Below are 26,878 nucleotides of genomic sequence, written 5' to 3'. Positions count from 1 at the left end.
ACAACTATCTGATGCCCACCTTGCTGCAATCCTGAAGGTTTCAACTGCTCAGTCACTGAGGCCAAACATCAACAAACTGACAGAACTGAAGCATTGCCAGGTGTCTGGCAGGCGAAGAATTGTATAAAGTTGTATGACAGTTTTATTATTTCAAAGAAATTCAAAATAAAAAATACAATATAAACGTTTCCTTTTCTGAACACCATCTTCAGTGACATTATTGGCCCGCTGGGAGGATTTGGGGACTGGCACTGGCCCTAAGGTAAATTGAGTTTGAGACCCCTGCTCTAGTTGATAGGCAATTGTAACGTACTTATGTATGCAAATCTGCAGAATGTGTAAACCATCTGATAATATTAATGGAATCCTCTTAACAGATTGGAAAACCAGCAATAGTTCTGTGAACCTAGGTTAGCAACTGGCCCAATGGATATAATTTCAGTTCTCCTTCACCTCAAGGTGGTAACCTCCCGTCCAAACCCTGCTTATTTTACACATGATGGGGAGCCTTAAACACTGTCCCTCTATTTTCTAGATTTTTAAATGCAGTATTAGAGGGGTGGTAGTTGTTGCAGTGTTTACAATGTATTTGTATTGCAGTACTACTGTGAGGCCCATAGCGGAGGCTTGTTGTTTTAGCATCTTGTTCACACAACAAAAAGATGGTCCTTTCCCCTGAAGATTTTATATTCTGAGAGCTTAGATAGAAGTTACAATGCAAAATGTCATTAGATTTAAAATCTGCTGTTGCACTTGGAATTGAAATTAGTTGCTCTGTCTACTTTGGAGAATTGAGGCAGTACCCTCTTTGATATATATCCTGGGATGGGAGGGTGAAGGAGATACTATAGTTATTCAAATATGTATGTTAATGTAGTATTCTATTCAAGGTTTTCCAAAAACCAGTAATGAGCAACATCATATAAAAAGTCATCTTGGTTCTGTGATGTGTAGCTATTTGTTTAAATGACCAAGCAATGGGATCAGAGCATTCCTGTTTGCTAAAATTTTAATCCTTTCTTTGCTGAGAATTATGCTTTTTCCTCTACGGTGTTGGGAGGGGGTTGTATGTAGCTAGGAGCGGGAGGGAACCTGTAGTAGCTAGTGATAATGTGAGAGGCATGATGTTGTGTCACTTTTTTTGTCATACAGATCTGTAGTCTATGGCAATTATTGGGGTCTAGCAAGGAGTAGTTAGATGTTTAGCTATCTAAGTTGGTCAAGTCTAGTCTAGAGAGCAGTAAAGGAGAAGAGAATCATTGGTATTTTCCTGGAGGCCTGATACAGATATGCTATAGTTTCCTTGGCAGTATAGTTGTGGAACCAGCTTTCCAGAAATCTTCTCCCCAATTCTTATTTCCCTGCCTGGGTTTATGATTCAGTTTTGTACTGTGTTTTCCTCTCTTGTCTTATAGACAGGAAGTAATTCTCGGACTCTGTGGCACATAAACTTTTCTTTAAGGAGGCAAATACCTTACACGACCTTAGGATGCTTAGGTACTGAAGGCATCTCAGCCTGACTAGTAAATAACCTGAATTTTTGCCTGACTAGACACAACTTCTAATTTTTAAATGAGCCCAGATATGTGTGAACAAAGGCTTTTTGCCCAATAGTTGGAGAGGCCAGTATGGGGTAGGAAGAAGTTGGGAAACAAGTCAGTTGAGAGTCTGGAGGAGGGTGGAATGGGGACCTTGATTAAGTAGGAGGCCTATCTACTGCTGCTTCTGCTTGTAGGATTTCAGTCTGGTTCATGATCTAGTTAGTATACCCTGGCATTATAAATAGACTGTCTATTATTGATGGATTACCCTCTTTATCTGGGGACTACAGAGGCTTGTGAGTATCTATAGATGATCATTTAATCTACAGATGTGGTTGCTATTAAAAAAAAACAAAAACATTCCAGATGTAATGAAGGGGTCCAGCAAGACAGAAAGCCCAACAGAAATCTTACTGAGTGCTCAGGACCGGAGTTAATCTCAAATATCTTAATTTCAGTGGGAACACATTTCTTTTGTCACAATCCCCATCAACCAATCAATGTTTCTGTATGAACCTGAATACTGTTGCCCGTTCTGTATGGACATAAAAAAGAATGGTGTAGGGGGGATGTCAGTGGAGAATCTCTCCAAATGGCTTTGCCTAGAACAGTGGCTCTCAGCCTTTCCAGATTACTGTACCCCTTTCAGGAGTCTGATTTGTCTTACATACCCCAAGTTTCACCTCACTTAAAAACTACTTGTTTACAAAATCAGACAAACATACAAAAGTGTCACAGCATGCTGTTACTGGAAAAATTGCTTACTTTATCATTTTTACCATATAATTATAAAATAAATCAATTGAAATATAAATATTATACTTACATTTCAGTGTGTAGTATATAGAGCCGTTCTAACCAAGTCATTGTCTGTATGAAATTTTAGTTTGTACTGACTTTGCTAGTGCTTTTTATGTAGCCAGTTGTAAACCTAGGCAAATATTTAGATGAGTTTACATACCCCCAGAAGGCCTCTGCATGCCCTCAGTGGTACGTATACCCTTGGTTGAGAAACACTGGCCTAGAACATTTGGTTTTGGGGGAGGAGACTCTGATTAAATCGGCACTGTGTTGTTCAGTTTTTAAAGTGGTAATGTAGATTGAGAAACTTAGTTGCAACACTTCCTCCTCCTGCCTCTACTGGCATCTCCTTACCATGTTGAGTCAGCTGCTTCTTTGAGTAGTGTCCCTATGAGTGTTCCACTCCAGTTGCGTTTGCGCCCCCTGCGCCTTTGATGTGAGATTTCTCACAACAATGTTCATTTGGCCCATGCATGCGTGTGACTCAGCCTCGTGGCCCATACCGTTGCTATATAGTACTGCATGGGCTAACCATCCTCAGTTCCTTTTCAACTTCCCCAGCTTGAGAGACAGCCTTAGCTAGTTGTCCACATTGTTTTTCCTCAACTATGTTCTCTTAGCTTTTGTAGTGAGTGTATTATAGTAGTTAGTACTTAGTAATAGTTAGTTGTGTTAGTTTTTTTAAAACCAAAAAAAGGATTCCACACATATAGCTTTTAGATAGATTTCCCCCCACCCTGGTGAGGTTTTGCCCCTTTCAAAGGTATGTCTGATTCTCCTGGATTCAAGCATTGCCTGTTGTCCCAGGAGGCAATCCCAGTGATAGACACTCTCATGGCCTCTGTTGCCTTAGGAAATCTCATATTTCCCAAAAGAGCAACTTCTGTCTGGCATTAAAATCTAGAGCCAGAAAGAACAAGGAGATAAAACTTCAACTCCTTATGATGGAGAGCTTGCTGCATCCAGCCTTTGACCCAGGCCAGGAGCCTCCCCTCCCGCATATGCCAGTCTCCAAGTAAGTCGCCTGCCTCTTCTGTATCTGAGCCACACTCCTCAAGGGCATCTAAGAGGAAGACCCAAGATTATTTTCATAAGTCTTCCAAAGACCTTGCCCTGAGTTTCCAGGTAGAGGATTTATCTTGAAGTTGTCAGCTGCCCCAGATTCCAGTGGTCTCTGACATGGTACCCTGAGGCTGCTGGTTCCTCTGATACCAAGAGCACAACTAAGCAAAGAGACCCTAAAATATCAGGCTCCAGGACACCAGGGTGGCAAGAAGAGCTCTACCACAGTACCGGAAAAGACCATTCAGGCTCTGTCCAGGTTCCTTCCAGAGCATTCAAAACTTGTGGTACCATCAACTCCTTCACTACCATTACTTCAGCTCAAGCCCTGGACAGCGCTCTTGGTACCGCAAGAATTCTGGCTTCCCTGAGACCTCACGATATCAGAGACACCTGATTCACTATCGCTCAGCTCCAATGTCTTCTCAGTACTGAGAACTTCCAGTTCTCCGGACACCCCTCTGGTACTAATAGTGGTACCTCAAGCTTCTTCTGTTGCCCCCCCATTACTGAATGACTTTGAGGAGGAGGATTCTGATGAAGATTTTTGCCTCAGCCTCCCAAATATCTGGGCAAGGTTCTCCACTATGAACCCTGTGAAGGTTCTTTTCCTGAGGTCCTGAGTTGCCTGAGCTTACTTGTGACAGACATCCACAACTACCATCCCACTGGGACAAGCACTCATGGACTCCGCCACCCGTGCAATATGTGCCACTCCCTTGGCCATTCTGGGACCCCTGGGCAGCTTATTGCCATCAATTCTGTAGGGCCTCAATCTCTGCCCTTCATAGAGATAAACAACCCTCCTCGCCCTCCCTTTCTAGGAGACCGGAGCCTCAGGAAGAGACCTCTGAGGAACAGGAGGACAGGGCTGACGAGGAGGTTTCTCCAACTGCAAACATTTCCTCTTCATCCCCGGATGAAGCTGTCATGCCATCATTACCATCCCTGGCTGACTATTTTAAGCAGTTTCACCATCTCATCAAGAGGGTCATGGATTCTTTACAGATCCTCCTTGGGGAAACTGAAGAACAGCATCTGCTGCTCAACGTCCTGCATACATCCTCCACTTCCTGCATTGCTCGGTTAGTCAACAAGGCACTGCTGGATCCTGCAAAATTCATCTTGCATACTCTGGCTTCAATTCCTCCCATGTGCAAGAGGGCAGACAAAAAATATTATGTTCCCACTAAGGAGTCAGAATTTTTATTTTCTCACCCATCTCCTAACTCTGTGATGGTTTAGGCTGTTAATGAATGTGGAAGGCAACACCACACTAAATCTATGCCCTATAGTAAAAATCATAAGTATTATTCTTCAGCTACTTTACAGTTTGTAATCACCAACTACCAGGCCTTAATGGCGAAGTTCAACCACACAAATTATACCAAGCTGATCTCCTTTATTGAACATCTGTCAACAGAACACAGAGAGTGGTTCCAGACAATTCTTGCCAAAAACCAGCTCCTTGCCAGGACATCTCTGCAGACTTCTCTCAACATTTCTGTTGCTCATTCAATTTCTGTGGCAGTAGTTATGAGGAGTACATCCTGGCTTCAGTGCTCAGGATTCCCTGAGGAGGTCCAGAATACAATAGACCACGTTCCTTTTGACCGCACTAAGTTATTCACTGACAACATGGATGAATCTCTGCATACATTAAAAGATTTCGGAGCCACTTTACAATCTCTGGGGATCTACATACCTGCCCAGAAGAGACAATTTCGCAGGTCTCAGGTAGTACAGAGATCCTATTCTGCCCAGTTCCTAAGCTCACAGATGAGGCAGAACCTCACCACAAGAGGCAGAGGTTCCAGAGAAAACTACTCAACTCCTGGCCTTCAAACTTCACAACCTTCCACCTCGAAGCATCAATTTTTGATGGGATGATCAAGGTCCTGAGCTGCCATCCTCTTTCTTACCAGCTGCAATGTTTTACCTGCCTTTCCTCCCTTTCATAACTGCCTTTACCACTTCTGGTAGGCTTGGGAGCTCATTGCCCATGGACAAGTGGATTTTGGAGATCATTTCCAAGGGTACTCATCTACTTCAATTCGCTTCCATCCCCCCAAACCTCCTTCCCCATCCCTCTTCAGGGACACCTTCTACGAGAACCTGCTGTTGCAGAAAATAGACTCTTCTGCACCTACATGCTATAGCAGCAGTTCCCACAGAGGGAAGGGGCTTTATTCCAGGTATTTCCTGGTTCCAAACAAAAGAGCGGTGGTTTGAGAGCCATCCTAGATTTAAGACTACTCAACACCCTTGTGAAGGCACAAAAATTCAGAATGTGACACTTGCAGCGATAATCTCATCACTGGACCAAGGGGATTGGTTCTTGGCCCTTGACCTTCAGGACACGTCTATCCACATTGCGATCCACCCATCCCACAAACAATTCCTATGCTTTACAGTACGCCAGGACCATTCTCAGTACAGAGTGCTCCCTTTTGGCCTATCATCCACCCAAGGATCTTTTCAGTAGTAGTAGATGTCAGTAGTAGCAGCACACTTACACAGGAATGGAATTTTGGTGTTCCCTTGCCTAGATGATTGGCTTCTAAAAGGACGCTCCTTGGAAGTAACTTTATAGGCAATGTACGAGCCCATAAAACTCTTCCTCAAACTAGGCCTGCAGTTGAACATTCAGAAGTCCACCTTGACCCCTGTTCAAAAGCTGGAATTCAAAAGGGCTTATCTTGATGCATTAGTAGCAAGTCTTCCTCCCAATGCACAGATTTATGTCTGTATCCAACTTAGTTAATACAATTCAGATCAGCCTTCAAACCCTGATCAGGAACTGTCTTTAGCTACGGGGGAATATGGTGGCTGGCACTTGCGTTCTAGACCATGCCAACTGCTCATGCAATGCCTTCCAGGTTGGGCAGGATGACCAGACACAATTTAAACACACTGCTTTCCATGCCGTCTTCTGTAAAGGAATGTCTCATTGGTGGAAAGACCCCATAATGTGTGTGCTGGAGTCCCATTCACTCACCCTTCCTCAGTGGTTGTCATAATAACAGTTGCTTCCCTGTTGGGATTAGGAGCGCATGCATCTAGACACTGATACATAGGGCCCTACTAAATTCATGGCCATGAAAAAGCGTCTCACACAGTGAAATTTGGGCTCCCCCTGTGAAATCTGGTCTTTTGTGTACTTTTACCCTGTGCTTCAGAGCTGGGCGGCTGGAGAGCAGTGGCTGCTTGCCAGGCACCCAGCTCTAACGGCAGAGCTATCGCCAGCAGCAGCGCAGAGGTAAGGGTAGCAATACTGTTGCCACTATACCTCTTATATATGCTACCCTTACCTCTGCGCTGCTGCTGGTGGGGAAGTCTTCAGAGCTGGGTGCTGGCCAGCAGTCACCACTCTCTTGCTGCCCAGCTCTGAAGGCAGTGCAGAAGTAAGAGTGGCAATACTGAGACTCTACCACCAAACCCACCCCCCCCCCCCGCTACAATAGCTTTGTAAACTCTTTTTGGTCTGGACCCCCAGTTTGAGAAACACTGAGTCTTAAGGACTTTACATATTTATATTTTGCTGTTTTAAAAATACATATTCATGTTTGTTACAACACCATGAAATTTAAGGTTTAAATATCTGAAACCATGAAATTCAAGTTTTTTTAAAATGCTATGACCATGAAATTTACAAAAATGGACTAAGAATTCGGTAGGGCCCTACCCATACAGCTCAGGGCAGGTGGATGCCCCAGGAAACCACTCTGCACATCAACTTCCTGGAACTCAAATCATTCAGATACACCTGTATCCAGTTTCTGCCACTAATCAGAGGCAAACACATAAAGATCATACAACATATTATGCATATTTCATATAAACCAGCATGGGAGAGCAAGATTCCCCCCACTCCCCACATGCTGAGGCTATAAGGTTTGAAATTGGAGTATGCGCCATCAGATTGTCATCACTACAGTTTACCTTCTCAGAGTTCAGAACATGACCATGGACATGCTCAGCAGACACTTCTCTCAAGACCGCAAGTGGGAGATAGATTCCACCATACTTCACCACATATTTTGACAATGGGGCACTTTTCAGATAGACCTTTTGATCAAGATGATATACAGGAAATGCACCCAGTTTTGCTCTAGAGCCCGGCCGGTCACTGATCCCTGGGGGATGCCTTTTACCTCCAGTTGTCAATGGGTCTTCTGTAGGAGTTCCCCCCGCAACTCCTCTGATATCCAAAATTCTACTCAAATTAAGAAAGGACTGGGCCAGTGTTATTGTTCTGACATGGCCCAGACAAACATGGTTTCCTTACCTGATACAGCTAGCCATGTTCTCACTGATCACTCTCCATGCCACTCCTCGTCACCTTTCCCAGGAGAGTGGGAAGATCCTTCACCCCACCTCAGAATCCTTCACCTTAAAGCATGGCTTGTCAATGGTTCTCAGGCATGGAAATGGCCTGTTCACAGCAAGTAAAAAGAACGTTACTACACAGCAGAAAAGAGTCTGCACACTGCACTTACAAAAATGGACAAGATTTGCATGCTGGTATGATGTCAAACACATTGAACCAGCAACTTCTTTGCTGCCAGACATACTGGCCTGCATTCTAGAACTAAAGAGCTGAGGGCTATTGCTGAGCTCCACTAGAGTTCATCTGGCAGCCATCAGGGCCTTCCATTTTCCAGTAGAGGGGTACTCTACCTGCCCAATGACAATGAGGTTTCTCAAAGGCCTCTGCAACCTTTTTCTGCCAGTTAAATGCCCTACTTCAGTTTGGGACATCAGTTTGGTTCTTAAATGATTTACAAGACCACTGTTTGAACCTGAGGCTGCCTGTGCACTCCTCCATTAATTGATGAAAACGACATTTCTGGGTGCTATCACATCAGCTTGATGAGTATGGGGGGGAAATAGGGGCTTTTATGGCATACCCCCCCATTCACAATATTTTTCAGAGACAAGGTCACATGACTGTACCTCAAGTTTTTGCCATATTAATCACCCTATTCACCTCCCGATCTTCCACTCTGAACCTCACTGGGATAAGGGGGAGGTGTTGTTCCACACACTTGATGTCAGGGAAGCCTTGGCCTTCTACCTTGATAGGACTAAACATTTCAAGCAGACTTTCAGATTGTCTTGATCACCGACAGAACAAAAGGAGCTAAAAATCTCTAAACAGAGGCTCTCTAGGTGGAGAACTGACTGTATTCGTAGCTGCTACTAGTCTCATAATCTCGAAGCACCCACTGACATACGAGCTCACGCTGAGATCCATTTCCATCTCCACAGTCTTTCTTAAGAAAAGTTCCTATCATTGAAATATGTAAAGCCACAACTTGGGCTTCTATGCAGTAATTTGTAACTCTGCTTCTGATCCTGTGTTTGGCTCAGCTGCACTTCTGCACTGGACTGAAGCTCACTCCTCCTTAAAGGGGGACTGCTCAGTAGTCACCTAGAGTAGAGCACCCATGGAGATGCTACTTGAAGAAGAATAAATGGTTGTTCACCATGTGCAGTAACTGTGATTCTTTGAGATGTGTGTCCCTATAACTGTTCCACTACCTGCCCTCCTTCCCCTCTGCTTCAGAGTTCCCTGTCATGGGGCAGGCTTTGCAGTAGAGAAGGAACTGAGGATGGTTAGCCCACGCAGTGCTATATAACAATGCCGTGAGGCTGAGTAACACACATGCAGTGCCCGTTTGGCCTGTGCTATGAGAAATCTCCAATTGAAGGTATAGGGGGTGCAAGTGCACCTAGAGTGGAGCGCACATAGGGGGACACATCTCAAAGAACCACAGTTTCTGCACAGGGTGAGTAACCATTGCTTCTCTGCGAAGGCAGAACTCCTGGCTGCTGCTTCCAAATTCTCCACCCAAGAACCCGCTTCTTGTGTGACTATACTCTCATTGGGCCTGCAGTTGTCAAATGTTTCCCAGTGGGTGCCAAACCAAGAAATGTTGGAACAACAGCTGTGCTTCCAGGCACCCATGACTTATCTGCTGATAAGAAAAACCAACACTTAAATGAAAGCAGATGGCTTTGCCTTTTGTGTAAATAACTTATCACCGTTTATGCAAAGACTTTATAATGAAGTACAATTTACTGGGAATCTAAAATTGTCCAAATATGGAATGATTTAATTTAGGTGATTGGTTTTATCTAAAGGAAAGTAATTGTTTGTCAGACTTGTCCTTTTGTATCTTGAATGTTTTTGTTTTTTTTAAATCAAATTTTCATAATCTGGGGCCCATTACTTTCTTTAAATTTATTGATTAAAGGGACATTTTCAGTAAACAACGTACCCTTATGTGTCCTTTAATTCTGTTACTAACGCTTACGCTATTGTGATAATTAAATTTTTCAACATTTATTATGTTCCTTTAATTGTATTTCTCTCCATTTGAACAGTAAAAATAGATTCGCTGACTTCACGTTGGTTTACCCAATATCTAATCACTTTCTACTTCTCATTCACTGGCAAAGTACAACAGAGTTTGGGTTGCAGATGCTACATGGGAATGTTTCAATCCAAGCAAACTGTTCTCATTTGAAGATATAAAGGTGGTGAGAAAATGTCCACACTTGTGTTTACAGACACTTTAATAACTCTGATAGAATGTAAAAATCCAATTTAGGAATTGTCTAAACATAGAAGTTGCATCAATTTAACTTAATTGATGCAAAGGCACTCTTAAATTAGTTTGAGTGCCATGGTTCAAAATATCAACTTTAGTTGACTGACCGACTAATTTTAGTGTGTTAAGAGCTTTAAAGACAGAGGCCTGGCCTGCCAAGTATTTTTTCCATTAATATTAAACTTGAAGCTAAGTGTAATCTCAGTATTGCTCTGATCATGATGGTCCTTCTACCCACTGGAGGGCACAGTTAATCAGAGTTTCTAGTGGTGCCAGTGCTTAGGCCCCAGTTCAGTAAAGCTGAAGATGAAACACTGATTTCAGTGGGACTTTGGCACATGCTTAAGTGCTTGCAGAATCAGGGGCCTTAGTGCTAGAATCTAGTAATGAGGCTGGAAGTCTGGTTTCCAACCCAATAAGTTACTTGGGGACTAGAAGTAAGGGGTCCAGGTGAGGTGGGCACAGTGGTCATTCCCACTGATGAGCTGCTGGTTTTGTGGGGTTTGGTGTTTCTTCTCTCCTATTGAGTAATAGCTGGAGGTTCTGCTTCTCTCTGAATTTGAGAGAGTGTTTTCCTACCTTAACCCTAATTCTGTGTTTGGAGGATAGGAGTGAGTATAGGCACTGCCAGTTCTAGTGAAACTCTTTGTTTTTCAAAACCTAAATGTTGAACATAAGCTACATGACAATGTCCCTTGTAAATGAAAACATTCTTCACCAGGTTTATTTTAGTTCTCAGGTAAATTCTTACATAAGTCTCTGTATAATTCACAAATTTAGAATGGCCAGATTAGTCGGACCTTACCTCCTCTTGGATTGGTACAACTTGAACAGCCTGCTGCATGCCATTGGAACAGTATTTTCCAGATTTGTAATAAGTTCTCTGACATGATGACCTTTGATGTGACCTGAATTTTGTAGTGAATTGAGTACCTGTTCCTCAAGTACTTCTGTGGACATTACTTACGAGACATGCAGATATGTTTACCTGCAAAAGTACTATTGTTAAAATTAGATTTGTACCCTTTTATACTTTATGGCAGGGGAGGGCAAACTACGGCCCGGGGGCCAGATATGGACCATCAAGGCTTTCAATCTGGCCCGCGGGTTTGCCAGCCCTGTGGGGCTAAGGCAGTGGGGCTAAGACAGACTCTCTGCCTGCCCTGGCCCCGTGCCACTCCTGGAAGCGGCCGGTACTGCATTCCTGCGGCCCCTGAGGGAGGATGGTGGTACCCGCAGGTGAGGGCAGCATGCGGCGGAGCCGCCTGCCCCACCCCATCGCTAGGAGCCACTGCTGGACATGCTGGCCACTTCTGGGAGCAGCGCGGGGCCAGAGCACCCTGCCTTAGTCGCACTGCATGCCACTGCCACCCTAGAGCCACTCGAGGTAAGCTGCACCAGGCTGGAGCTTGGCCCCTGTACCCCTCCCGCACCCCTGCCCTGAGCCCCCAATCCCCTCCTCCACCCCAAGCCCTTGCCCTGAGCCCCTTCCTGCACACCACATCCCCTCCCACACACCACACTCCCTCCTGCACCCCGATCTCCTGCCCCAGCCCTACATTCATGGCCCTGCATACAATTTCCCCACCCAGATGTGGCCCTTGGGCCAAAAGGTTTCCCCACCCCTGCTTTGTGGTGTATGTAACAAGGGCCTGGAAGAGGCTTTTAATTTTTATTTTGTTACCTTAAAAACATCTGTAATGTCAAATCTGGTTTTCCATGGTTTGCTGAAGGATTTTTTTGAAGTTCTTTCTGTTAAAGCACGCTTTTTTTTATAGTGAAGCCAGAAATTGTGCAGGAGTCTATAAATCATGTGGAAACTACAAATGGCTTTGTCTTCGCTAGGATTTTTACCTCATGTTTGCTGACTCTCAGGTTAAGAATGCACCAGTTTCCTAGTGAAGACAAGACCATAGTTTTCCAAGGTAGACCAGACGTGGAAAAAGAAGTAGAATCACGTTCCCTCTGCCTTTTTATTTCTTTTCAGGCCATCTTGATTCTTCATAAAGTATAAAAAGGCAGTAACTCATTTTTTTCCCTCTTTGTAGTTCAGCTTTAAAAGTGGTTCTCAACAGGATAAAAACAGACTCTCCTTTTAGAGGACTGGTACTTATTAAAGATGCTAAACCACTTTCTGTGCCTTGGTTCTGAAGAGCATCATAGAAATTAAAGGTGGAAAACAACGATTAGTTCATGCAGTCCATCTCCCTTGAGGCAATGCAGGATTGTTCTCTACAGTTTCTCTCCAGTGATTTGTCCAATCCAGTTTGTAAAGTGACCATATTTATTTCTGTTCGATTCTGTTCTAGCACTTAAGGACCTCAAATACAGAAGAGGGCTTCATTGTACTAGGCACTGTACGAACAAATACCACAGTGACAGGCTCTGCCCCCGAGAGTTCACAGTGTAGGTCAAAATGATCTGAGAAGTTGTAGGTGACTGCCAGCATGACCAGTGCTGGATGGTAGTAATTTGTAGCCATCATGGCAAAGACAGACCTATCTGATTCGAGCTATGGGACTTTCACCACCTTTCTTGCAAGACTATTCTACAATCTAACTGGACTTCATTTCAGGCAGCTTTTTCTGATATTCAACCTACATTTTCTTTTTAATTTTGTCCATTACTCCTAGCAATAATGTCACCCTAAATGCTCTATTCAAGTACTTGTAGATACTTATCATGCCTACCCCTGAGCTGTAATTTAGCCAAGCTATATGCTACCATTTCCTGGTAAGTCAGTTTTTCCAGGCCATACTTGTTGCTCTTCTCTGTGCCCCTCTGTCACCAGATCAGGATGAATAAATGAGAAAACAACTTCTATTCTCTCAATAACTTTCTTGTTTTCTCCACAGGATCTAAACTGCCTCGTAAGAAATAGTAAGTCAGTTTTTCTTCTTTCTGGTATATTCCCTCCTCTCACTTTTTTGTAACTGAAGTCAGATGGTGAGTGCCTCTGTTTAAGCCACTGAGAGGTGGCAAAGTTAAGCATTATCCTGTTAACCAGCATTATGAACTATCATCTGCCTGCCTAATCCAAAACCAGCTCTTTCCAACAGGGAAATAGGAGTTCAGGTCTCTTTTCAGACCTATTTTCAGGCCAGAGTTCTTGAAAAGAGCAAATCCATAATTTTTTCACTTCTGTTCAAAACTGAGTCAATTAAAAAAAAAATTATGGTGAGATTTTAGGGTAAGTTTGTAGTATGTAATACATATCCATCCCACACTATGTTCACTAAGTCAGCAGGTAAAATTAGATGTAAACTTAGTGCTGCTAAAAAAACAATAAAACAATGAAAAAGTTGATAGCAGTGACTGTAAGTTAGCAGGCATGATCTTCAGCAAATTGATACAAAATGGAAACAAAATAAAGCTTAGCATTGGTATAGGTCCATTACTAGATATGTATGTTAAAATTATCAGGAATGATGCAGAAAAGGCAGAAGTATTCAATAGCTATATTCTATACTTGGAAAGAAACTGGGTGTTGTATTTGTGTCTTACAATGGAAAATTAAATACTTCCTATTCCAATGGTAACTAGGAAGGATATTAAACAACTTCCAAAGTTAAACATCTTTTAATCTGCAGGAATGGATAGCATACCCTCAGAGGTTTTTAAAGAATTGGCTAAGCAGCTCTATGAGCCATTAAGTGAACTGAATATTTAATTCACTGAGTGTTTAAGCAATCTTGAAGTACAGTATTGAGGAAGTGCCAGAGAAAAAGGCTAATGAACCAATATTTAAAAAGGGGTTAAAAGGGATGCTCTGGATAGGCCAATTTGCTTAACATCTGTCCTGGGCAAAAGCATGGAAAGGCTGGTGGGGGGTGCAATAAGTAAAGAATTAAAGGCTGGTAGTATAATTCATTCCAATTTGCATAGTTTTCTGGAAAATAGGTCTGGTCAGACTTGATACTGTTTTTGATGACATTACAAGTTTGGTTGACAAAGGTAACTGACGTAATATACTTAGACTTATGTAAAGCATTGTCTTAATACCTTATGGCACTTAAAATTAGCATTATATGTAATTGATATGATACGTAGCTAGATTTTTAAATCCATTAACTAACTGTTAGATCTGCAAAAGTAATTGTAAATGGGGAATCATCATCCACAGGGTGTGTTTCTGGTATGCTCTCACAAGAATCATTCTTGGCCCAATGCTATTCAATACTTTTATTAATGATCTGGAAGAAGATGTAAAATCATTACTTGTAAAGTTTGCAAATGACATACTAATAGAAGTCACCAACTAATGTGAGCTCCCAGTGCAATGGGCGACTAAAAGAGCAAATGAAATCGTTGTTTGTATAAAATGGGGAATATTGAGTAGAAATAGGGAGGTGTTATTACCAGTATATATAGCATCAGTGAGACTGTTTTGGGACTTCAGAAAGGATGTTGACAAACCAGAAGGGTTCAGAAAAGAGCCACAAGAATGAGTCAGCATCTGGAAAACCTGCCTTACCGTGAAAGACTAAATAAACTCAATCTGTTTGGTTTTGTCTGAGAAAGTTAAGAGAACCTGAGCAGTGTAGAAGTACCTAAATGGGAATAACATTGCTGATGGTAGGTTCATAATTATTTGTTTCTAAAGACCAGAAGGCACTATTAAACCATCTAGTCTGATCTCCTGTATAACACAGGCCATGGAATTTAATCCAGTTATTCTGTATTAAGATAAATAATTTGTGTTAGATTAAAGTATATCTTCCAGAGAGAAATCCAATCCTGATTTTAAGACTTCATGAGATGGAGAATCTATTGTTTCCCATGGTATTTTGTTCCAGTAATTAATTACCCACACTAATAAAATTGTGTGCCTTATTTCTAATTTGAATTTGTCTGGCTTCAGCTTCCAGATATTTATTCTTGTTATGCCTGTGTCTTCTACAGTAGAGAGCCGTTAAGTGCCTAGTGGTGTCTTCCTGTGAGGGTACTTATACACCATAATCAAGTCACTTCTTGATCTATTTATAGATATGCTAAACAGATAGAGCTCACTGTAAGGCATTTTTCCTGCCCTCAGATATTTTTATGGATCTTGTCTGCACCCTCTCCAATTTTTAACATCCCTTTTTTAAAATGTGGACACCAGAACTAGCTGCAATATTTCCACATCAATCTTAGCAATGCCACATACAAACATAAAATCACCTCCCAGCTTATTCCCCCTCTGTTTATACGTCCAGGGATTGCATTAGCCCTTTTTGCTATAGCATCACATTGGGAGCTCTTGTTTGTCTACTATAACCCCTAAATCCTTTTCAGACTCACTGCTTTCTGGAATACAGCCCCCCATTCTGTAGATATGATGTGTATTCATTGATATTAGATATATGACATTATGTTTGAATATTTTGTATTCAAATTTATTTTGCTGAATTGGTCCAGTTTACAAAGTGATTCAGGTCTCTGTGTATGACTGTCCTGAACGCTTCATTATTTACCTCTCTGCCGGTCATCCACAAATTTTATCAGCAATGTTTTTATATTTACTTCCAGATCATTGATAAAAATACTGAAGAGCATTGGGCCTAGCACAGATCCCCGCAGAACTCCACTAGGAACACCCCCTTTCAATGATGATTCCCCATTGAGAACTGTTTTTTGAGATCTGCCAGTCAGCCACTACTTAAGTCACTCAATGTGTAGCTTATTGATGCTGTATAGTGCTATTTTTAATCCGAATGTTGTGTGGTGGTAAATAGGTATTTAACATCTATGCAGTCACCTTTATTAATCAAACATGTAATCTCATCATAAAATGAAATCAGGTTTTGACATGACTCTTTTCCCATAAAGCCACGTTGATTATATTCCCATCCAGAAGGCTCATTAATTTAGCAAAACATAAGAGCCAATGGCTGAAAGCTGAAGATGTAATACTCAGACTAGAAATAAGGCAGAATTTTTTAACAATTAGAGTAATTAACCATTGGAACAAATTGCCATGGGGATATGGAATCTCCATCAAGATGAAGTTTTTAAATCAAGATTAGACTTCTTTTTAAAAGATATGAGCTAGTTCAACAAGAAGTTATGGACTTGATGCAGGAATTACTGAGCAAAATAATATGGCCTGTTTTGACCAGGAGATCAGACTAGATGATCATAATGTTCCCTTTTTGCCTCAAAAATCTACAAAGAAAAATATTTTCCCCAAAAGACACATCAAGATTATAATATTCATAGTTCACACAGCACGACTGCGTCTATCTGCTCTTAGAACAGCTTTCCACTACAAGAACTATGAAAGAAAATGTCAGTGACCTTGCCAGCAGAGTTTATTGGTTTTCAGCCTGTGGTCTGTGGACCAGCAGACTGTCTAAGGGATCTGCGAAAGGTTGTTGTTACCATAGAACAGTATTTTTCAACCTGTGGTCTACGGACCCCTGGTGGTCCACAGACTAAGGTTTCCAAAGGGGTCCATGTCTCCACTTGAATTTTTTTAGGGGTCCGCAAATGAAAAAGTTTGAGGACCACTGCACTAGTGGAGGGCATGGTTGCATGCACTTATGCAGGCCTTATGTCATCCAGCAGTGAGCCATGGTGGACATAAACACCAGCCACTCTAATACATTACCACAGGGAATGGAAATAAGCTTAAGAAACCTCTTTGATTTGACTGACAGGTACCTGCATGGACCAAAGCTGGTTACAGATTTCCACGTGGACGCCCTCCGCTCCCAGTGTTCTTGATGTCCACTCTGATGTTTTCCATGATGAGGGAAAACGGCTTCCTGTGCTGCGGATAGAGTGGAAGCTGGCTACTGATGGTAAGCCATCACTTAACATAGACCTGGAAGGGAAGGTCCTTAGAGAAATTATGGAATCTCTGAAAGAGAGTGATTGGATGGTAGTATTTGCGGTCATTCACTGGTCCAGCTGTGGAAGTCGAGCTTTGAGATGGGTTTTGGACAGCTTGTCTACTGGGTCAAAGGACATGAAGTGAGTAAATGTTAGTGCAGTTCTCCCTCCCTTATTACTTAGTCTTCAACAGAGATCAAATGGTGTTGTTAGAATGGAAGGGCAGCAGTTAATGTGGAAAAAATAAAGCACAACAGTGGTGCTTAATTTTACCAAGCTGAGGGTGGGCTCCCAGTGCAGTCGGTGTCTGATAAAGACCTGCAGTCCAAAGCCCTAAACTGGGATCATGATAGTCTGTTTTTTTAATCAAGTTTATATTTCATAGATGATACTTTGAAAATCTCAACTACAGTATTGAGTGAGGTTTACTCCAAACTGATCCTGAATGTGCAGATGGATCTTACAAACTAGGTTTACAAATGTGCACAGACTGATGGCAAGAGGAACTAGCTAGAAAACATTCTGTTTACTAGAAGCTGAGAATTGTTTAAGGGTTGAAGGGCTCATAATAGTAAAAAGACATGTCTACAAAACCAGAAGTTGGGGAAGGCCCAATGGAAAGGAGAAGTGAGGGAAGGAGAAGTGAGGGAAGGAGTAGACTTATATTTACTCTGCCTGGACAGACTCCTAACGTGTAGTATTCATAGCTTTATATTCCTTCTTGTACTATGAATAGTACAGGTTAGGAGTCTGTCCAGGCAGAATAAATATAAGTCACTTGTGTGCAGCTGTCTTGAATCCAGTGCAAGTTTCTTCCATTTGGAAAATCAAATCCAGTTCTTGTAATCCAGACTTCCTACATGTATGTGTGTCTTGGTTCTCACCAGATGCTCTGTAGCTGCGCACCTTGTGAAATTCATGCCAGTGACAATAAGGGTTAGTGTGTGGGACCATTGCAGGTTTTGCCCTCCAGCTTTCTCCCTTCACTCTTCAAGCATATTTGATTTTCACAGACTTGGGAAATCCCCTTTGCACACACTAGTCAGCCTAAACTGACTGTTGCTGGAGTCAGGGTGAACAATACTGGGTGTCTGCTGAGTCAAGTGGTGCACTCCAGAGTTGTCTGAGCACTGGTCCAAACACATTTTTGTACCACTATAACTACATCAGTTTATCATAGGGGTAGCCCTGTTAGTCTGTAGCCACAAAAATAAAACAAATGCCTTTTTTTACATCAGTTTAGAAACAGATATAGTTAGAGGGTCGTACTGTTTTAGTTTGGATTCAGGTATAAATCTGCTGACATTAGTATAACTTATTTCTATACATTTACAGAAATAAGCTATTCTAATACAAGTACCTTTTATAACTGTGTCCCTACTAGAGGGTGATACTGCTTTAACTATGCTTATTTCTAAAATGATAGTTATAATGGTACAAAAACTGTGTAGACCCACCCTGAGATGCAAGGCTGGAGGACAGGGGGGAGCTGATTATAGCACTGAGATACTCTGAGGTGAAGTTAGAGGGTTGGATTTATCTACTAGACGTACTTTCTGCTCCCTGTTCATGCAGCACAAGTGCATTTTGCATTATAAATAAAACGGAACTTCTCAGCCTCTGATATCATGACCCCACATTCACCTACTTGCAGCTAGTCTCCTTAAGATCCCACTCCAGAATCTTTCGTGCCAGTTCCCATGGCACTTCATTTAAGTGCCCCACAAACTGACGCAGCAGTTATGAGCTGCTCTTGTCATGTGAAGGTAGCTGACAGCAAAGGATTTAGTAAATCTGCTTTATCAGATGGGATAGAATGAATGGGAGTGGACTTGTGACCTATCCCGGGCATGCTGGCAATCTCTGGGGCTGGGGTGAGGTAAAATCTTTAGATTTGGAATTGCTAGAACAAGACTTTAACCTCTCCCCTTCACTATCCTTCCCACCAGCAAGCATTCAGTATCTCCAGGGAGTGGAGCTGGCTGTGCTACAAGTGAATAATAATCGACAAATCTGTGCCCAGTTTGACTTTCAGAACAGCCTGTTACTTCAGGTCCGTCCAGATGGAGGCCGGGTGAGTAAAGAGGGCTCCGACAAATGGTTTTCTAACCCACAGCTTTGTTTCCTGTCCACTCAGTCAAATAGCAAAGCTGCCTGTGAATAGCACAGAATGCTTAAACAGGAAGGATGGCCTTGTGATTAAGGCAGTGAACTTAGGACTCGGGAAGCCTGGATTCAGTTTCCAGCTCTGCCCTCGGGCAAATCATGTATTCAGTGCCTCAGTTCCCTATCTGTAAAATGGGGACAATATCGGTGCTCGCTTTTCCCACACTTCTGTACTTTGGATTATACCTGCCCTCCTGGGCAACTGGGACTATGCCAGTGCAGACTAGCCCTTAGTAATACAATACTAAAGTGCTGCTGCGGCAGCCCTTTAACTGCCTTGTGTGGTCGCGGTGCAGCGCTGGGAGTGAGCTCTCCCGGCGCTCTAAAAATCCCACCTGCACGAGGGGCGTAGCTCCCAGCGCGGCTCCCAGCACTGGGGCACTGTCTACACTGGTGCTTTACAGCGCTGAAACTTGCTGCGCTCGGGGAGTGTTTTTTCACATCCCTGAGCGAGAAAGTTACAGTGCTGTAAATTGCCAGTGTAGACAAGCCCTATGTATGTGTACACTGTCTAGCAGAGTGGAGCTTCTGGATGCTACTGTAATACAAATAATCTTAGCAATCATTGCTTCATCTATGGTAGTCATGGCATTTATAGCATAATTTTAATTCACTCTTTCCTTATGCCCCAAATCCTCTTTTTTCTTTTTTTTCTTTTTTACCACACCGTGGAAGAAAGCACTGGGATAAGAGGGATCAAAGTCTTTCCCCACCCCTTATCATTCATTAAGGTCTTTATTCAGAGAGAAGCTGAGTACCCACAATTTCTACTGAGGATAATAGTATTTGCAGGTGCACAGTACCTCTTAAGATCACTAAGCACACTGTGGAGAAAAACTCTGGCCTACAGGAGCATAGTGACTTTCCCTAGAATTTTGACATCTTCACTGATGTAAAGAGCATTGTGGGTAATGATATAGAAGTGAGAAACACCAAGTCAAAGCAATTAGCTATCCATATGAATATGTACACTTACAGAGCACTGCAGAATTTATTCTGGTTTGCACAATTTGACTCATACATACTGTATTGGTGGGTATAAATACTTTTTTCCCTTAACTTCCCCATTATTACTTAACCTCTCCTCAACCTGGAACATAACTGAAATCTGTCCAGACAATTAAGTGATTTCTGGGTTGTGATTCCCCCATTTCAGCCCAGAGTTTCCATATAGTGACTTAGACCTCCCCAAAAGTAACCACACCCTTCCCATTCTGAACAGGCACATGGAGATGGGGACAGGGGAATTCTGGACAGGTTTAATTAGTTGGAGTCCATTTCTCACCCTAGTTGCCAAAAAAGATGAAGAATGGGGGGACAGAACAGGATCAGTTATTAATTTCAGTGTCTTGACAGATCAGTTGTCTGATAAAGACCCTATCCTCATTGTCTGTTTCAGTGGAACTTCACTTTCAACCGCTTTGAGGTGGAGCCTGGCCAGATGTACCAAGTGACTGTCCATCATCTGCCCAAACTGGGCACCCGTGGAGACCACAACTGCAAATCCACATCTTACACGGTGCCTGGTAGGGGGTCCTCTAATGCCTTTTATTAAGCCTTCAGATGGAAACATTGGTTTGCCAGTACTGAGAACAGGCTCATTTCCAGGCCAGACCAGATCAAACAAACTGGAATATGACTCATGAACAAGCATAGTTAGGGAGCCAGATTGCTGATAGAATTGTCAGACCTGCTCTCTTCTCCTACTGCAAAAAGTAAACGTTCAGTCCATGCTTTCACAGTGCTACTGTGGTTCCTCCACAAAGTACGTACACCAGGTCCTGTGCTGCAGCACACTATACCCTTCACATTCAGGCTTTCAGAAGCCTATATAGTTAGTGTCGCAGACCCCAGAAATATAAGGCTCTGCTTGGAGAGTAGAGTGCAGAGAATAAACTTTCACTCTAGATAACAGTGGCTGCTGTGGAGGGAGACGTGCACAAGTCATTATGTGTTCCATGAAAAGCTGGGCTGAAATTCTTTGGTCTGGTTCCTGGATTCTGCAGGGTTCCAGTGTGGTAAACTGGAAATTCTGAAGCAGTTTCAGATAAAGTGTTTTAAAAATTGAGATTCAGAATTAAATATGAAAAATAATGGCCAATACAGTAGCCAATCTGGGCAACAGTGTGGATTCTGGAGTAAATGCATTTGTTGGGTGTTTTTGCTAAAATGCTCAGCAGTGAAATAAGTGAAGTGACCCCTGTTGAGGTGAATGAGGCAGTTCACACCTGTGAGCTAATCTTTCAGGCTCTCTACAAACTAGAAACAGCACTGCATGCGTTTCACTTTGTCAGTTATCTTCATAACCATGAGGGCTAAAAACATAAGCCAAAGTTTTCAAACCAGAGTGCCTACAATTAGGCTTCTAAAGTCATATTTAGGGGAAGATTGTCAAAGGCAAAATTGGAGATAGGCAGTCAACTCCTGGTGGCTCAGTAGGGTTAGTTAGGTACCTAACATCCCTTTGTGCTTTTGAAAATTTCCCCCTAAAAAGATTTTTCACAGGAACTCCACTGACTACACTGGCCACTTTATTTAGGCTCCTAAAATTTGATTTAGGAGCTTAATTTAGGCACGTAGGCTTGAAAATTTGCCCATAATTTATTTTAATAGGAGTTTAAATTCTGAACGCAGTTCTGCTGCAAAGGATGAATTTGGTAGCAAATCTGCAGGTGTGAAATCACGAAACTCACAGGACCCTGAGTGTGCAGTTGGGAAAGCAGGGTAGGCTCTAGGTTTTCAGATTTATGCTGGACTCTTACCAGTTGGAAATGGTGCCTCCTACTTCTGTCCTCCTTTGTTCCCATAAATCTTCTATTTTGAGGTGGAACTGAGCAGCAGAGCTCCCTGTTGATTGGGGCTTGGCTTATGATTTGTGGGACCCCAAACTGCAAATGAAAGTCAAGAGGTTCAGGTTATAAGGAGCTTTCTCTCTGCTGAAGGATAGAGTGGGCAGTGAGTTCTTCCTTCCTCTCCTTCCCCCCACCCCTCCAGAAGAAGATGAGACTGGGTTGAGAGTTGTAGAGCCCAAATAGTCAGTTGGCTCGTATATGTTTGAGGCTGGGCCAGCCTGCTTGTTGATCTTCTACAAACTCAACAATCCAAACTGCCAAGTCAAGCTCAGAGAGAAACAAGGTAACTGCAGAAGAACATCAGTCAACAAGACTATTCCAGCGAATGGAACCCCAGGATGAACTCACTGGAGATGATGGCAGGACATCTTTGGTGGAGGGGAGGGATCTGTGGCTGTGAACCTCTCTACTTCCCGAGATCAGTATGAAATCATAACTCACCTCTTTAGAGCTTAGTACACACCTCCCTCTTTGCACTCACCTTCCCTCAGCAAAGGCTACAGAATAGTCCTTTGCCACTAGAAAGCTTTGTCCTGGAATGGTCCATAAAAGCATGACCTGAGTAGAGAAGATGGTCCACACTTGGACAGCAGTGATGTACTGCTTTTAATTATTGTGTTTAGTGACTAATTACTTTGGTGATGGCTGCACTGAAACAAAGGGCTCCACCTTTCTAAAGCAGACTAAAAATTATCTGACTTCTAATGAGAAAATGTGTATTCAACATTCTGAATTTAAGTGTAACATTTCTGTGCAAAGACCTAACAGACTGTCTTTTTGCTGCAGATTGCAGGGACCCTGTGATGAAAAGAACCATGCCATGTATGCGGACAGGTAAAGCGGGTCTGTCTCAGTCTGTCAGAGCTGTGGGAGTTGAGAGGTGGCCCGTTTTGAGTGCTTCTGAAAGTTTTTGTAATTCTGGGATATTTTATACTACTTCCAGGCAGCCTGTGGGAGCCCAGTATTGATGGCAAAAGTCTAGATGACAGTTCTCTGTTGGTGAGTTTTAACCCAGGGATGGAGTCAGCTCAATACCGGATCCATGTGACCAGTTTCCCAGATGAGGAAAAGCAATGTAAGGAGACCACACATGATATTTATGAGGTAACCATCTTTCCTCTCACATTTCTGCTGACACAAACCAAAACTGAAACCCCTTTTCCACATTCGCTCAACAATCAGCATGAACCCCAATCCAGGGAGAGTTCATGAATACAACTGAGCAGTTATTTCCTAAGAGCTATTTTTGTGAATTTATTTTGAATTTGCTTGGGGAATTTTACTCCTAGGGGTCTGGGGAGTGAAGGATCAAGTTTCAGAGAAGAGCTACAAGAAAAATTAAAGGATTAGAAAATATGCCTTATATTGAGGGACTCAAGTAGCTCAACCTGTTCAGTTTAGCAAAAGAGATTGCGGGGTGATTTGATCAGTCTAGAACAGGTGTCTCAAACACGCGGCCCATGGAGTTATTTGCTGCAGCCCACCAAGCTCCCTGCGCCCCCCCCGCTGAGTTATTTCCTGCAGCTGCCAAGCTCCCCTCACCTGCCCCCCCCTCCCACCAGCGCGCTGTGTCCCCACTCCTCTACCTACCTCCAGGTGCTTCCCACTGCCAAACAGCTGTTTGGCAGCGCTTAGCGCTTTACAGGGGAGCCACATGCTCAGGGGAGGAGGCGGAGAAGAGGCAGGGCAGGGGCGGGGATTTGGGGAAGGGGTTGAAATAGGGCCTGGGAGGGGGCGGAGTTGGGGTGGGGACTTAGGGGAAGGGGTTGGAATAGGGGTGGGGAAGGGGTTGGAAGAACAGGGGCAGGGCCTCATGGAAGGGGTGGGGTGGGGGCAGGGGCAGCGGTTGGGGGGTGTCAGTGATGTATCCCTTGGGCCAATGTCCTAGTCCTTATGTGTCCTTCGTGGTCATTTGAGTTTGAGATCCCTGGTCTAGAAGTACCAATATGGGGAATAAAAGAATAACAGGGCTCTTCAGTCTAGCAGACAAAGATCCAATGGTTGGAAGTTGAGACTAGACAAATGCAAACTAGAAATAAGTTCCACACTTTTAACAATGAGGGTAATTAACCACTGGAACAATTTACCAAGGGTTGTGGTGGATTCTCCATCACTGGCAGTTATTTACATCAAGGTTGTATGTTTTTTCTAACAGATATGCTTTAGTTCAAATTGGAATTAATTCAGAGAAGTTCTGTTGCCTTTTACACAGAAGGGGAGACTAGATGATCAGTAGACCCTTCTGGCCTTATAATCTATGAAGTTTGACTCTCAAAAGAAGAACCCCAAATATCAGTGTTGGGGTCTGCCTATCCTGGAGAACTTGTGGGGGGAAAAAACTCCTGAAAATTGACACTATTTCCCATCCCCATGGCAAGGATGTAGCTAACAATTGTGTATGAATAGACGGGCCAATCTGTCCCATTCCTTCCATTCCCAGCATCCTTCTTACTCTCTGTGTATTGATGCATATTAGGATCAATAATGTGGCATGTACAGCTAAAGATAACTGGCAGAGGTATAAGGCCCAACTTAGAAACAAAAAGGCCCTGCCAGTTGTCATAAGTAGGGCTCCGTGTCTGTCACAGAGGTCGCGGAAGTCACGGATTCCATGACTTCCTGTGACCTCCATGACTTCTGCAGCAGCCGGTGTAGCTGACCCTCGGGCCGCCCAGCCACCTGGGCCCAGAGCCAGCTGCTCAGGCAGCCCTGGGGACAGCCACACCGGCTGCTGCTAGAACGGCTCTGCAGCTAGCCCCTTGGGCGGTCTCACAGCCAGCCACACCAGCCGCTGTTCTGGCAGCCCCAGGCAACTGGGCCCGGGAACCACCTGAGCAGCTGCCAGTGTGGTGGACCCTGGAGTTTCCTCCCATTCTGGCGGCAGGCCCCCAGGGGCTCTCTACCCCTTGGCAGGGGCCAGGGCCATAGCAGGTCCCTGGCTTTTCCCCCAGAGCGCCCCCTGCTCCAAGATTCAGTCAAGTGTATTTTTAGTAAAAGTCATGGACAGGGACAGGTCACAAGCAAAAAACAAAAAAAATCACAGCCCCATGATCTGTCCATGACGTCTACTAAAAATACTTTATGATTGAATCTTAGCCTTAGTCATAAGGAATATTGTCCCGAGGATATCAGTTGTATTCCGTAGTCCATAGATGTCAATCACTTGCCTGTTCTGATGACCCAAGTAGCAGTGCAAAGACCACTGTATTGAGTTTGAACTAAACAAAAGTTTGCACATTAAATGTTTAATCTTTGCTTATTAAATAACCTTAGTAAACACATTAAGATTGTTTAGTACGACCTTCACTTCGGAAGTCTCTGACTTAGGTGCTTAACCATGCAGTCTTAAGACCAGAGCTGGCAAAACTTTTTGACTAAACAAATTTTAGTAAAAAATGAGAACTTGGAGATACCAAAACATTTTGCAAATTTGTGTCAATTTTGAATTGTTTCAGGTTTAAAAAAAAAACAGAAGTCCAAAAAATCAAAACATTTTGTTTTGACGCTTTCTAAACAAAATGCTTTAAGTTTTTTGTTCAAAATGAGTTTATTTTAAAACGTCCTTTAATTTTATTTTAAAATAAACATTAAAAATGCTCAAATCAAAATAGAATGTTTTGTTTGACTTGAAACCATTTTTTTCAGAATTGCCAGCAAACCAAAATGTCTGTTTTCCCATCTCTACTTAATACATGTATTCAATTAAGAGAGTATTATAACTAAGGCTAAGATTTTGTCACAGATATATTTAGTAATAAAGATATTATGGGCAATAAAGAAAAATTCATGGAACCCCATGACCTGTACCTGACTTCTGCTAAAAATATCCATGATAAAATGGGAAGGGGCTGGACAGACGCCAGGTGGCTGTGAATTCCAGAGCGGCCCCCACCCCACCTGCTGCCAGAGAGCTGCAGGGGTCCCTCCCTGCCAACAGCAGCTGGGAGCTTGGGGGCACTACTTCCTCAGGTGGCAGGGGTATCTCATAGCTCCCTGCTGCTGTGGGAGGCTGCAGGACCTTGCAGCTCCCAGCCGACGGTGCTGAAGTCACAGAGGTCTTTGGAAGTTACAGATTCTGTGACCTCCGTGACTAAATCGTAGCCTTAATTATAACATGTATGTCCCACTGCTTGTTGCTGTGGGACCCTCACTATATTATTATTCTGTAGGGCTGCTATCAGCTCCTATTAAAGTCTATTATAAACTCTCCCTGTGCCTATCACCATAAGCTCTTGTGACCCACATACTCCCACTGTTCTCATCCTCATTTTCCCTCCCTTCTTCAGATCTTTATGCCATTTTCTTCTGCCTTCCCTTGTAATCCTTTTGTCTGTTAGTCTCTGCAGAGTGGACAGCAGAACCGTGTGAATGTCACTGTCAAAATCGAGAAAAACTTAAAAGCCTGTTGCAGATACAAAATACAGGTAGGATCTCAATTCTTTTCACTCAAGGGAGGAGAGGGGAAACAGTGAACAATCTCTGAATATTCGGTTGTTTGTACAACATGGAGCTCTGTCCATGACTAATCCCCAGGAAAAATTATGTATACTTCTGAAAGAATATCATACACATAAATGAATTCTCTATTGACAGTGGTTCGTCCTTACATCATTTTCACAATACTAATCACTCCTGAGAGAGACTCGGACTGACATAGCTGTAGGAACCCCTAATGGCCAGTTCCTGTCTGTGTATATGGAGTAGTCCCAGAATCCTTAATCCTTTAACATCTTGGAGAGAAAATTGGATTGTAATCTTTGTCTCGAAATTTGCAATGGGGGACAGGGTAAAGCAAGTTATTGTTACATCCAGTACTGTTTTCTGATTTCCTGATTTGTTTCAACTCCAGATTCAACCATTCTTTACCATTTGTGGCACTGACTGTCTGAGACATTCTGCTGTCATCCCGTGTCCCTCAGTTGCTCCAAGTGAGGACTCCTTTCCTCTACATTAGATTTACATTATTTTATTGGTGATAGCTGAGCCTTGATCTAACTTTCTGATCTATGTTTGATTCCTTTGC

At 43.0% G+C, this 26,878-nt stretch overlaps 1 protein-coding gene across 1 annotated transcript in view; it reads left to right on the top strand.

The window, feature by feature from the left end:
- Positions 1–26,878, top strand: part of IL17RA (interleukin 17 receptor A) — a 44,335-nt gene that overhangs the window by 8,982 nt on the left and 8,475 nt on the right. Inside the window, exons 2-9 of the mRNA XM_077827274.1 lie at positions 12,877–12,901; positions 16,663–16,806; positions 18,787–18,911; positions 20,403–20,529; positions 22,642–22,689; positions 22,799–22,959; positions 26,193–26,279; positions 26,705–26,783. Coding sequence (XP_077683400.1) covers positions 12,877–12,901; positions 16,663–16,806; positions 18,787–18,911; positions 20,403–20,529; positions 22,642–22,689; positions 22,799–22,959; positions 26,193–26,279; positions 26,705–26,783 — 796 coding nt within the window. The remainder of the gene's footprint in view (positions 1–12,876; positions 12,902–16,662; positions 16,807–18,786; positions 18,912–20,402; positions 20,530–22,641; positions 22,690–22,798; positions 22,960–26,192; positions 26,280–26,704; positions 26,784–26,878) is intronic.

The sequence above is a fragment of the Eretmochelys imbricata genome, chromosome 1 (assembly GCF_965152235.1).
Source record: "Eretmochelys imbricata isolate rEreImb1 chromosome 1, rEreImb1.hap1, whole genome shotgun sequence".
Lineage (NCBI taxonomy): Eukaryota > Metazoa > Chordata > Testudines > Cheloniidae > Eretmochelys > Eretmochelys imbricata.
The sequence above is the reverse complement of the archived record's forward strand: the minus strand, read 5'-3'. Positions and strand labels throughout refer to the sequence as shown.